Source organism: Callospermophilus lateralis, chromosome 9, assembly GCF_048772815.1.
Source record: "Callospermophilus lateralis isolate mCalLat2 chromosome 9, mCalLat2.hap1, whole genome shotgun sequence".
Classification (NCBI taxonomy): Eukaryota; Metazoa; Chordata; class Mammalia; order Rodentia; family Sciuridae; genus Callospermophilus; species Callospermophilus lateralis.
The window spans coordinates 60345031-60358352 of NC_135313.1; the positions used below are offsets into that span (position 1 = coordinate 60345031).

The 13322-nt window shown below is 43.9% G+C and overlaps 1 protein-coding gene across 1 annotated transcript in view; it reads right to left on the minus strand.

The window, feature by feature from the left end:
* The window catches only part of Myo3b (myosin IIIB), a 408160-nt gene that overhangs the window by 363155 nt on the left and 31683 nt on the right, over window positions 1–13322 (minus strand). The window contains exon 7 of the mRNA XM_077110313.1: window positions 13167–13312. Coding sequence (XP_076966428.1) covers window positions 13167–13312 — 146 coding nt within the window. The remainder of the gene's footprint in view (window positions 1–13166; window positions 13313–13322) is intronic.

Consider the following 13322-nt stretch of genomic DNA (forward strand, 5'->3'; position numbering starts at 1 on the left):
CCAAGTCAGCGCCACCCACAACCAGCCCCAACTTGGAAAAGGCCAACTCAGTTACTAGAGCCAAAAACTGAGATTTTCAGTAGGCACTCTCCTCCTCTCATACCCTACATCTCATCCATCAGCAATCCGGTCAGCTCTTCGATGATAGCCATAATCCTACTACCTCTCACCCCCTCCACCTTAGTCCCCGGGGCCATTCTTCCTCACTCACAACATGCCTCTCTGCTTCCACTCTTACCGGCACCTTCTCTAGCATTCCATTTTCCACCCAGAATCCAGACAATTCCCTTAATGTTACTTTTTCTGTTTCAAACCAGCTTCCCATCTTATTCATTGAAAAATCCAGAATCATTACAGTGACCTAGAAGCCCCGACATGATCTGCCCTCACTCCCTTTTGGCATCATCTCCTACCACTCTCCCCGGCTCTCACTGTGCTCTAGCCACCCTGGTTTCCTTGATATTTCTGAAACAAGCTCGCCATGGGCCCACTTCACTCCCACCCCAGGGCCTTTACACGTACTTTTCCCCTAGACCATGGCTTGATCCTTTACCCCCTGGAGAAGTCTCTCTTTGTGAGCAAAGCCTTCCCTCGGAACCTTATACAACACCAAAGCCTGGGCAAATTAGCCACTATTTCCCTGTTTCCTCTATTTCCCACCTTCTTTTCCTTCAGTCACCTATCAACACCTACGATTTTTGTTTGTATGTTTGAATGTTATTTTTCTCTCCCTCGGGAGTATAAGCTCTATGAGGGCAGGGACCTTGTTTTGCTCCCTGTGCACCTGATACAATGCCTGATCATAATACATGCCGATAAACATTTATCAGATGATTGGGAAAAAATTACTTCCCAGCATCAACCTACAGTCCATTTGTAAATAGGTCACTATTCACACATACACTCCGAAAGGACTGAAATAGTTTTAATTAGGAAGTTCTTGCTTTTTGCCAAATTCATTTGGCAAACTTTTGTCCCTGGGGTTATTCATTCCTCACTTGTAATTTTATACCAGGTGCACTGATTTTTCTTAAATCTAGTTCCATTTGGAAAACGTATTATTATCAAGCCACTGAACTATTTCTATGTTGGTAGACATATTTAGTTAAATTTGGGTATTTTTCTTTCCATTTAAATAGTTACGGAACTGCCAACCAATGAACTTTGGAAGGAAGGGCGGAGCCAGGAGGAGGACCGTGATCTCCAGGTACCCAAGCGCCTCATCAAGGAGAAGATGCAACGCATTTTCCATTTGTTCCTTTGAAGTCCCTGGAAAAGTGTCGAGCTCTGCCAGGTCAAAGAGGACCACCCGGCAGGACCAACACCACATCCAGTGAGGAGGGAGACCCATCAGTTTCCTCACATTCACTTCTCCTGCCTTGACCTTGAACTTGGGGGCCAGGATGTATGGGAATGATTAAAAAAAAAAAAAAAAAAACACTCACTCCCAGTCTCTGGGCTTCCCTGGGTTTTATCAGTGGTTTTAAATGTCTTCAGGTCATAGGCCCCTTACAAAGCTATGGACCCTTGTTTCCCAGGCTACTGTGACAAAGTACCAAAAACTGGAGGGCTTTGAACTGTAGAAATGTGTGACCTCACAGTTCCAGGGGCTGATTTCATCTTCTGAAACCTTCCTTGCCTCCCCCAGCTTCTGGTGGCCCATGGAGTCTTGTCTTCCCTCTGTATGTGTCTGTCTCTGTATCCAAATTAACCCCTTTTCATAAGGCACAGACAAATGGCCTCATTTTTAACTTGATTACTTCTATAAAACCCTTATTTCCAAACAAGGTCACATTCTGAGTTTCTGGTGGTTCAACATCATTCTTGAGAAACTCAATACAACCTATAACAACTATTTTTTTAATGGTATCTTTTGCATTCAATCTTGGGGAATTTATAGACCCTTGGAAACTTGCCCTCTGACGCTAGCTTTTATTAACCATGTGTCTTAGAGCAAACCATGACTTCGAGCAGAGTCCTCAACTCTAACATGAAGTGAAGCCTCCTATTGGAGTTGCTGTAGAGACCCAAAGACATTGTGTATAAAGCAGTAACTGTAAATTATAAGGGGACCAACAATTGTAAAAGAGCTATTCAGGCTCAACTAGGGCCCAAAGCTCATGGTGTAGAACAGGAGTTTTATTTTCTATTGTGACACTTTACCAGTAAGAAATTTTTGAGTGTACAAACTACTTCCTTCCTTATTGGTTGTATAAATGTGTGACTAAATTTTAAAATTTAATAAAGTGAAATAAACAGTATGTTTTGCACTTGTAGAGACGTTTATCTTCTGAATGCTGATGAGTCTTGATGATGTCATACGAATAACTTCATGCACAAAGTACACTCAGGAAGAGAAAAGGGCTCATCATTAATAATAGTGAACTTAAATCTACATCTCAAATTGTCTTCATGGTGATTTTGTATTTTTAATGATGTCCTGGCAGATATGATTAGTTTGCCTTTGCTCTCAACCTCATGGGCATATGAAGAGCTTTGTCCTAGGAAAAGTGTCCTTATCTCAGCCATTTTGGGAGTTGCTTACTGATGCTCACATTAGAATTAAATTTAGTCTTTGTAGAAACCTTTTAAAGTCACCTGTCCATTTTGCCAAGATCTATTTAGTTCAAACTCAGCAGAATTTTCCATAGAGTCACTTAGAGAGGCACACTTAAGTGAAAGTGTTTTCCAAGGCTTGACAAGCAAACCCACCGACGGGCCTTTTCACCCGCCTCTGCTGCCGATCCGTGATCCATCTGTAAGCCAACCCAGGCAGGACCATCCAACACTGCCATGGAGGGCTCATCTTCATATTTGCACATTTTGCCTCTGGATTTTTAGATGACCTATACATAAGTATAGAAGTCCTAGTATTTTCTCTCTGCCCTCTGAGGAATTGTTTCATGTTTCCACTTTGGAGACCATAGGAACCGTCCGCACCGCTCTTATTCCTCTCCTCTCTTCAATGTATGATAAGAGCACCTCTTTAGTAACTACAGTGGCCCAAAGGGTGAAGTTCTGGGCAGAGGAAATAGGGAGGAGGCTAGAGGAAGTGGGGTAGGTTTTCCTCCTCTCCGAGTCATTAAAAGAATGGGCATTAAAATAGAAAAGCCTGTTTTTCTAGAGGAATTGATGCTACTCCATCAAGAGAAGAGGCCAGAAACTGAGTATAATGGGGAGACTTTGGGAACAAGAATTGTCTAGGGACCCAGTGGTACAGCTCAGAGCTCAGGGGAAGGTTTGCTTCCCTTCCTCTGACTGGAACTCAGTACCATGACACCTAGGACTGGAGGGCTTGGGGGTACTTAGAACCAACAGCCCCCGTAGGCGTCAGAAGAGTATTCTGAGGGTAAATGAATGGGCAGAAAATACAGATGAAGAAGGGTCAGATGTGAGAGTAATAACAGAAGAGAGGTCATATAATGATGGTGGCTCATAATGGCTATGGGCACATGAGGAACACATCCTTGATTTCTACAGATTCCTGGGAAATACTTGAGGCACCATTATAGGAAGATGTCCAAAGATGCCTGCATCTGAATCCCCAGCTCTGTGAATAAGTTATGTTTCATAGCAAGAGAGCAAAGAGTTATGGTCATTAATCCACTGACCTTAAAAATAGGAATATTATACTGGATTGCCTGGGTTGGTCCGAAGAGTCAGTGTCAGAGTGATGCAATGTGAGAAAGACTCTACCCACCGTTGCTGGCTTTGAAGACGGAAGGGGCCATGCACCAGGGCACGCAGGCTGCCTCTAGAAGGTGGATCAGGAAAGAAAGAGACTCTCCCCTAGAACGTGCAGAAAGGATCATAAAACCCTGCAACCCCTTGATTTCAGCTCAAGGAGACCTGACTTTCATAACTATAAGATAACCACTAAATTTGGGGGTGATTTCGTGACAAGAGTAATGGGAAACGAATACAGGAGGTGTGTGGTGGTGGCCATTTTTGTCCTCTAAGAAGTGACATAGCAGGAGCAGAACCAGTACCTAGGTGTCTGAATCCCGGTTTGATATCTGCCAGTTCTGCTGGAATCCAGGAGAGCTCTGCTGGAGGAAGACCCCCTTATGGCATTTTTAGTGTGGCCCAGGATGAAGCCATTGTACCTTGTGACTAAGATAGCCAATTTGGGGTTGGGGTAGATATTTGCTCTTTCAAACCTCATGTTAACCATGCAAAGTTGTCTTTCTGTTTGACCTCTATGGAGCCTACAGCCACAATCAAACTCATTTTTTTTTTCATCTGTGGACTATTAACTCCTAGTTCTCTAAGCCTGTGCAGTTTGCTAGAGTTTCTGAGGGTTCTAACTGCCTGTTAGAACCCCATTGTCTTTGACAACTACAACCTTTTGGGATGCCAAGACCGACATCCAGAATCCCAACTACCCCTCCCATGAATGTGACCGACGGGCTACCAAAGTCCTCTAATTCACTAGATATTTGAAAGTGTCCAGCAGGCAGAGCAGTCAACGGTGTCCTGACTCAGGCCTCCAGGATGCTGCCCACCTGGTGTGTTGACACCGACACCTAGCACACCTTCACACGATCCTCCTGGGATACGAATCCATCACAGCTACCATTCTCCTGTCCACTTTTCTCCATCTTGGCCATCAAGATGTCACAGTAGAATTTACCTAAGGCTAAAAATCCAAATATATTATGTTTAAAACAGTCCCCATTCATACCAGTCTTACAATCACACCCAAGATGGCTTGTTTCTATTGTGAACCCATGATAACTCCTAGTGATCACAGGTTTTTCTTCTGAGAATTTACGAACTATCTAAGGGGAGATCTTAGTACTTGTCTCAGGATAAAAGTTAGGCTCACCAGATGGTACTTTGCAGATTCTGCCTTCTTCCCTCTTCCGAAGAACTGGAACACCTTCTCCCTTCTCCGCTCCTCTAACTCTGGTCCCATTCTCCAGAATTCTTCTAAGATCACTAGCAGCAGGTCAGCGTTCTCACCTGTGTGTGCCCTCAGCATCTGGGCGCTGCTCCTCCCAGACAAGAAACCTAAACTCAAATGGAACAGCTAGGTGTTCTCCTTACAACCCTCTCACCTGGCTAGGGTTTCTGTGTCCTCCTTCCAATGTGATTAGCCTTTCTGGGGTAGGATAGAAAAAAAAAATTCACTTTGATAACAGAAATGGGGGCAAAATGATTCAATTTTGAGTCAAGGAACCTGTGTCTAGGACTCTCGCTCTTATCCCTTTACCTGGGGATGAGGAATTTCTAGAACCCTGGAGGAGGTTGGACCTACCAAGGGGCCAGACAGGACCCTGTAGAAGGAGGCAGCCAAGTGCTCATCACATAACTCATCATCCAAGCCTACAGCCACCATGGAAGAGAAATGAGAGGAATCCCCGCTTCAGAGAATAACATTATAGGCATGTGATGGGGACTAAGGCCAGCCCTGCTTCCCAATGAACAGTACCTGACCCAACATTCAAGTGTGGAAAGTGGGGGGCAGGGAGGTGTCCATATCTCTTGATACCATGGATATTAATGGCAGAGTCCTTCAGACAGATGGAGGATAAGTTGTAAAGATTTATTGAAAAATCCACCCCATTCCTTCATAATTCCCCCATAGGATCATCAATCAGTCAATTAGCTGAAATTTCAAATGATTGATCTCATGGGTGGTTCTTTTTAAATGGAAGCTTTCAATTCTTAAGATACAAAAATTCCTTATAACATAAATATACCCTAGAGCTCTTTTCTTTGGTATCTCCCAGCAAAAACTGCTTCCTCTGTGCTAGTCTGGGAACTTTACATTCATTAACTCTTCACAACAAGTCGATGAAGCTGATGCTATTCACATCCCCATTGCCTAGGGGAGGACACGGGGACCCAGAGATATGAAGTCACTTGGTTGAACTCACACAGCTAGAAGATATAATGCTACTGATTGAACCCAGGCAGATCAACTGTAGAACTCAGCAGTAAAGCGATTATGAAACTGGCCCAATTTCCTACCCCTTCCTTTATCTATGCTCAGAACCCTGTCACCAATGTGAGAACAACCCTGGCTAGCCTGCTGGGAGATGAGAAACCAAGGGAATGCAGCCAAGTCATGCCATCCAAGGCCATCCTACCCCAGCCAGCCCCCGCCAAATCCCCAGCAGACCACAGACGTACAAGCAAGCCCAGCCAAGAGCTTCAGAACCACCCAGAGAACCCACAGATCCACGAGGAATCATCATTGATTGCTGCTCCAAGCAACTGAGTTTGGGGGCAATTTGTTACGAACCCATAGAAAACTGGTACAAACACAAGCTGGGTCACTACCCTGTTTTCCTTGTGATGACAACTGGCTTCACTACACTCTAGGATTCTCCAGGAATGGACAGATCCTGCCGTGTAGGGCTTCTCTCGAGGCTACCACCCCATCTCTCTCCATCACTGTCTTGCCCAGCCCTACCAGCTCACGGAGGCAGTTCAAACTATTCCTCACCTTGAGTCCTTAGTTTTTACTTTGGATTTGAAAAGAAACCAGAGTGCTTCAACTCTTTCGTCCTTTTTGAGCTCTGTTTCCTTGCCTATCCTCTTTGTCTATCTCTCCATCATCTAGAAGCTAAGCTGGAATTAGCCAAAGTGCATGGTGCCAACCTAATGGAAACAGGGTAATGAGGGAGAAACAGGATTGTGCTGGAAGTCAGCACCTTGCATCTTTGGTCTTTCCCCTCTCGCAGGCTGGGCTTCTCGCTCAGAACGAACAGGGACTGGCTGTCCCTGAAGGCATGCTCCTGTTTTGCCACCTGATCCCCAAATGAAACCTTGCAAAACTGAACTGACCCTGCCTGCCAGGACTCAGGGGGGCAGCAAGCTGTACCTCCACAGGAACTAACAGCCCCAAATGTTCCACTCAAATTAAAAAGGAATTTGGAAACATGTTCCACAGAGTGGAAGCCTTCCGGGGCACTCCTGCCAGGGGACTCCATCTATGGAGCTCCCAAGGAATTGGAGTGTCAAGGCCTGGTGCAGAATATATCGTAAGGGGGTTCAAGGGGTGGGGGCAGAAATTCACTCTGAAGGCATACTGAGGGAGGTGGACCACAGTCTGCTAACAATGGAATTAGAAATCTTCCTCCCAAAGAAAAAGACTCATAAAAGATAATTGTTTTTCTATCAGAGTATTTCAAAACTTTTTTTTTTTTGCTATTAGGCACTCAATAAATGCTAAATGATGCTAATTCTCCTAGCACTCCTTACTTTATGAGTGAAGCTGGGATTGTGTAGGTTCATTGCTTAAAAGGCCAATAGCTAAGTGACCTAGGTTGGTGAAGAGAAACCAAAAGTCCCCAGGGCAGATCCAGCCTTACTGTGCCATTAAACATCCACCACCCCTCACTCATTACACTTCCACAACAATAGTTTAGTTTTAATTTCTTTTCCTTGTATTTCATAGCCTGGAGGGAAAATGTCCTGTGACAATTCTGTAATAGTAAGACAATTACTGGTGACTCAGGGCTCCCTGCTGCCTCTCCATGCTCTACAGCTGAGGAGCAGGCAGGGTTGCGCTTCCCATGTAGGAATGACTTGGTTTGTGAATTAGGAAAATCAAAATCAAAAGGAATCTTTACCTTAAAAAAAAAAAAAAAAAAAAAAAGCCTACTTCAGATGGAAATTCAGCTCAAGGATTCTGCTTCAGAATGCGAGTTAATCATAGGCATGAATCCCTAAGGAGACCTTTCAAACAGGCACAGAAATGTTCCAAGGGGTGACTTGCCTATCTGAGCTCTCACCCACAGGATCCAGGCAATCCAAGAGGATCCCCACCCTGCATTCCCCAAGTCTGATTTATTCTCTTTTTCTCCATCCAAATCCTGCCCCTTTCGCCTTTGCCATGAATGGGGAAGGAGGGCAGGTACAGTAGAACTATGTGCTCATATGTGCAAAAACCCTATCTTCTTCATCTTTGTAACTCACACACCTCACCAAAGCCTGAGTTAGGAAAAGCAAAGTTAAGGATGTCCTGGAGTAAAGAATGTGGACACTCCCAAATTCCCAATGGATTGTGTTCCGGAGCACTTTGTAGATGGGTAGCTTAAAAACTTGGGAAGCTACCGAGCTACTTTTTCCCCATATGCATAAAGTTCCAATAGAGACTAAATTCTCAGACTGGGCTACAAAACTTTAGCTTAGAAAAAAGAATCCAATAATGCACCCAAAGTAGAGAACATCAGCTATTATATCACTTCCTCCTAAACAGTCAATTAAATTGTTGTTTCATGAGAAAATGCATTTCCATTCAGGATGGCAGAAACAGCCTTCCACCTCCCCCAACACCCAGAGTGAGCTGGCCTTGAACAAATAGAGGAAGGCAAAAGGGGAGTCAATGCTGGAAAGACCAGAAATAGCCCTGGCCTGGCAGGGAGGGGTTTGCAAGGAGAATGAGATGGACAGAAACGTCTAGAGTCTAAGAATGCTACCCTGAAGTACCTCTCTGCTTTTACATAACATGTTCTGCAAATCTCTAATTCAAACACTTGTCGTAAGTGTTCTAAATTAGGAAATAAAAGGCAGTTGCTTGAAGGAGAACTTGGAAAAGGAAAGAATTTCTGGGTTCTGGGTCATAAATTGAGCTAAGGACATCCTATGCTCACCTACGATGGCCCTCTTGATTTTTGTGCCTCAGTTCCCTGACTGATACAACCACTGATACTAATAAAAATTCCAACTTCAGATTGACAGTGGCAGTTTAGAGTGGGAAGTAGGGAAGGATACAGGAGAGTAGCTGCTCAAGGCCAGCCTATGTTCTATTCATCTCTATATACTCCAGTCCCCTCGGTACTCAGCACATAATTCACCAATTAATAAATACAATTTAAGGAAGGGTTTTAACTTTTCAGTATAGAATCAAAATGTATGGGCTTTGGAGTCAAACTGCTCAGATGCAAATCATTTTTCCTCCCTAGGTGCAGGGCCAGGGGCCAGCTGCTGAACCTCCATTGGCTTCAGGTTCTCTCACCTAGAAAAGTGGCCACGGATAGCACCTCCCTCCTAGGTGCTACGGGGATGAAATGCTTTTCCATCAGTGAAACACGGAGCGCTGTGCCTGCCATAGGAAGCACTATTATTAGTATCCCCAACATCATTTAGCTAGTTGTCTAGTATTTTGCCCCCAAATTAGTTCCTCAGGGAACCTGGCATACATGAAAGTTGGTTGTATAGTGATTGAACTGTAACTCCCGGAAGACACATTTACCCAGAAGCTGAGAATTTGAACACATGTGGAAAGAGCACCCCTGCAGATGTCATCGATTGAGGCAAGACCTTGGAGATGATCCATTCTGGATTAGGATGGGCCCTAAATCCAAAGTCATAGAATAGACAAAAATGAAAAGCCAGAGACCCAGGGAAGAAGGACATGTGAAAACAGAGCCACAAGTCCAGGAGCACCAGGAGCCACAGGAGGGTGCAGGGGTGAGGGAGGGAGGGTTCTTCCCCAGAGGCTTTGGAGGGAGTGTGGCCCTGCTGACCCCTGCACTATGACTTCTGGCCTCCAGGACTGTTGTGTTAAGATACCCGGTTTGTGGTAATCTGCAAGAAAATTACCAAGTCAGGGACAGATGACTCTGAACAACCTAGATTTAGTGAGGGAAACCAGCCAAAATGTGAAGTGGTGATTATCACGCGTCTCCTTTTCTTAGATTGTGCACGGCAGGGAAAGTTCTGCTCAGCAAGGTGCAATGGCTGACTTTAGGGACTGCAAAGTTCAGGCCAGCCCATCCCATCCGGTTCCAGCCAAGAGCGTCTGCTGGGAATCTTGAAAATAGCCTGCATCTTCCCACCAAGAACGAAGCGGAAACAGTAATTGTGCCATGAGAACCTGGCTGCAATCTGGCACCAAAAAAATGGGCAGGCCAGGAGGCGCTCAGTGCCCATCCAGGACACATACACACATGGTCCACACGGTCGCCTTCCTGCACCCCTCTGTGAAGGTCGGAGGAGTCATTATCCAAGACTCTAAGTGAAGGAAATATACCTAGTTGTTAAGGGACCCACATAATTGTATATTCTCCTAACTCTACAGGTTCTAGAAGTCTATCTATAAAACAGATCTCCTTTTAAGTAAAAAATTAAAATGTACACGGGTCATTGCAAGACCCTCCTAAGCCTTTGGAATTTTAACAGAGTCATGAGAGAGTCGAATCCACTGATGTTCAGAGAAATGGTTTTCATTCTCTTCCTCTCTTCTAACTCCTGGAGAAAACCGGCAGCAGACAGAGCAGCAGCAGTCAGAGAGGGTGACTTTTTTGGAGCAAAGGCGTTAGACAAGATGACACATCTTGACAGGTTCAGCAAATACTGAAGGCTGTGCCAATCAGCAGATCCTTTCTGAGTGTTTGCAACGGAGGAAAGATTGCGAGTCACACAGTATTTCAAAGACAGGTCACGATTACTTCGTGTGTCATCTTCTAATGTGAAGGTCAGAGGAGAGGAGAGGCGTGTGGAGGCGGGAGGGGACAAGCAAGGAGACCCGTGTGCAGGCAAATTAACCAGGCGGGTCTTGCTTCCTATTTCCCAGCACTGCCCAGGGAACTGTGTAATTGCTGGCTTTGTTGACATCTGAGGCTCTCGCCTCGCAGGTAACCGGCACCTCATTAGCCCCTAAGTCCTTTGTAACTTGTGAAAGTCACTTCTTCCCCATCTCAATCAGGGTTTTCTTTTTTCCCCTTATGTGATACTCATTTTTTTTTTCCTGTAAGAAAAGGATTGCAGTGAAGAGACCAGTGAGGAAATCCAGAGAAGAAAACCACAGATTCTGGATTCCAGAATATCCCAAATGGACCCCATTGTTTAACTGAAAAGAATTCTAGAATACTGAAAATACATTCAAAACGAAAAGAAATAATTCTGAAGCCAAATGGAACCAAAAGATTTCTGTTGTTATTTGTCATTTGTTTTTCTCTACTAGGAAACAAAAAAGAGGAAGAGAGGACAGAGAGGGGAGAGAGAGAGAGAGAGAGAGAGAGAGAGAGAGAGAGAGAGAGAAAGAGTCCCCGCATAAATCATCTGAGAGACTTTAAAAAATATGTAAATGCTTAATTATCTCCATTTTCCATCAAAGCGCTTTTCTGAGGAAGGGATACATTTTTAGCATTCAAAATTAAAATAATACACTCACGCATGCACACTCAATCACACACATATTTGTGCACACACATACTTGGACAATTCACAAACTTCAAAGAGAACCATGCAAATCTAATTGACAGGATGATTTTTAAGCAAATTACTTGGTGAGCCCAACATGTCTTCCCCTTGTTGGGGTGAGGGGACACTAAACAGTATGTACAAATATGCTAACTAAAAAAATAAAAATCTTCCTCCTTCCTGTCCAAGAATGTCAAGCCAGCCCATTAGGGTTGTGACAATGGCAAATGTTGAGCACACACAATCGCACTGAGAATCTGCTGACCAATTATTGCCAACATTCCCTGGTTTCATCAGATCATCACTTTGCACAGAAATCAAAAGGTGGAAAAGGGGCAGGAGTTCACCAGGAGAGAAGCAGCCTCTGCCTAAATTGGGATAAGGACCCTTTTCTTACAGTTGCCCTGCTCTTGGGACCCTCCCTGCCGGAGGAGGAGAGCAAGGGCTTAGTTATTTGTGTCCAGATTTAGAGGCTTCTCCCAAAATGGAAGAGATGAGTGGAGCAAAAGAATAGAGATGATTAGAGATCAGAGGCTTAGCTGGGCACAGAAGCAAGCTAAGTGGAGTCATTAGAAATGAAGGGTCTATTTAAACACGAGCTGTGCACACATTTAACATCTTGTAAAACGTTTGAATGATCGGTCTGTATACAAATGCATACTAAAAACAGGAAATAAAAATATATACCAAAGTAAATGATCGCTTATTAAAAAATACACATATACATATCTTGCTAATCAGAAGCCACACCTTAACCCTGATACTTGGGCAATTATGTTGCCACAGTAAATAAACAGCAAGAGGTAATCCATTTGCAACAAATCAAGCCACACACAAATCATTTCAGACCCTGTTTCTGGTTTCCTGACATATTACTGTACACAATGCTGCCGTTGGGTCCTGCATTCTTACATCCCTTTGAACGCTCACCAGACTATTAATTTAAAAAGTCGGGAGCTTCATCTGCTCCTCAAATCATCATAACCTGTTTTTGTATGTTGGAAAAGACAAAAACACTAACCGGGACTTGGGTGGGAACCATTTTTTGGAAGAGTGGTTGGTGCTTGTTCACATCTGGATTCGGTTTAAAAATGATAACATTATGATGATGAACGCCAGAGAGCCTCATCTGCATATAAATAGGACTAATCAGAAATGCAAATTGCAATCAAGAGAAATTTTTAAAGGCTGTGATAGCTGTGTGATTGTGCAGATAAGGGAAGGTCAATGCTTGTATTGTTACATCAGTTAATGCCCCCCAGCCTGCCCAGAGCCTGCCTTTGAATGGCGCATGTGCAAAGTACAAATTATCTATCAATCTGCCCCCTGACCCGGATGGAGCCCTGGATAACTTAGTTTTCCCTAACTAGAACCTTGAGCTGGCCATCCATCAGTCCCATTCCAGTGAAAGACAACAAAACCTCTTGTCCAAACCTCCTAATGAATACACAGAAGAGAAAATATACTTGCATTTAAATACCCTCTAAACAGACCTCCTTTCAGCATGACTTCCCACTGAGTCAGAAATTAAGGGATGAATAATAAAACATATGACTGATAGAACATTTTTTTCTGATGCATTTCATTGCTGACCTGAGTGGATACAGCAATATAATATGCATTTTTAGCCCCCCAAATTTCCAAAATACCAGAGAAAGCATAAAATTAAAAAGAAAACACCAGAGTTTCAACAGATTACTTAATCCTGAATTGCATTTGTATTCTTCTCAAGCAAAACACAAAAAAACGAACATCTCAGACACATCGGAGTGCTGAAAATAACGCAATTGTTACAAGGTCCTGTCATTCCTTGGGTTATGTTATCTTTCAAAAACATCCTCTCTGTGTCCCCCTCCCCCGCTGGTTTCTTCTCTCCCAAAAGGAAATATATTTTGCAATCAGGCTTTCTCAGGTTTGGAGAGAAATTGCGTAAAAACTCTTTATTATCCCTCCAAGGATGCTTTCACAAAGCACTAATGAGTTAAGAGCGCCATCTTGTGTCCTACCTCGGAATCTTAAAGAGAGTTTTCACAGGATGCATGTCAAAGAGGGGAGGGTCTCCATCCCCCAGTTCAATGGCTGTGATCCCTAAGGACCAGACGTCACAGCGAGCGTCATAGGAAGAGTCATACTGCTGCTCACAAGCAATGACCTATGAGACA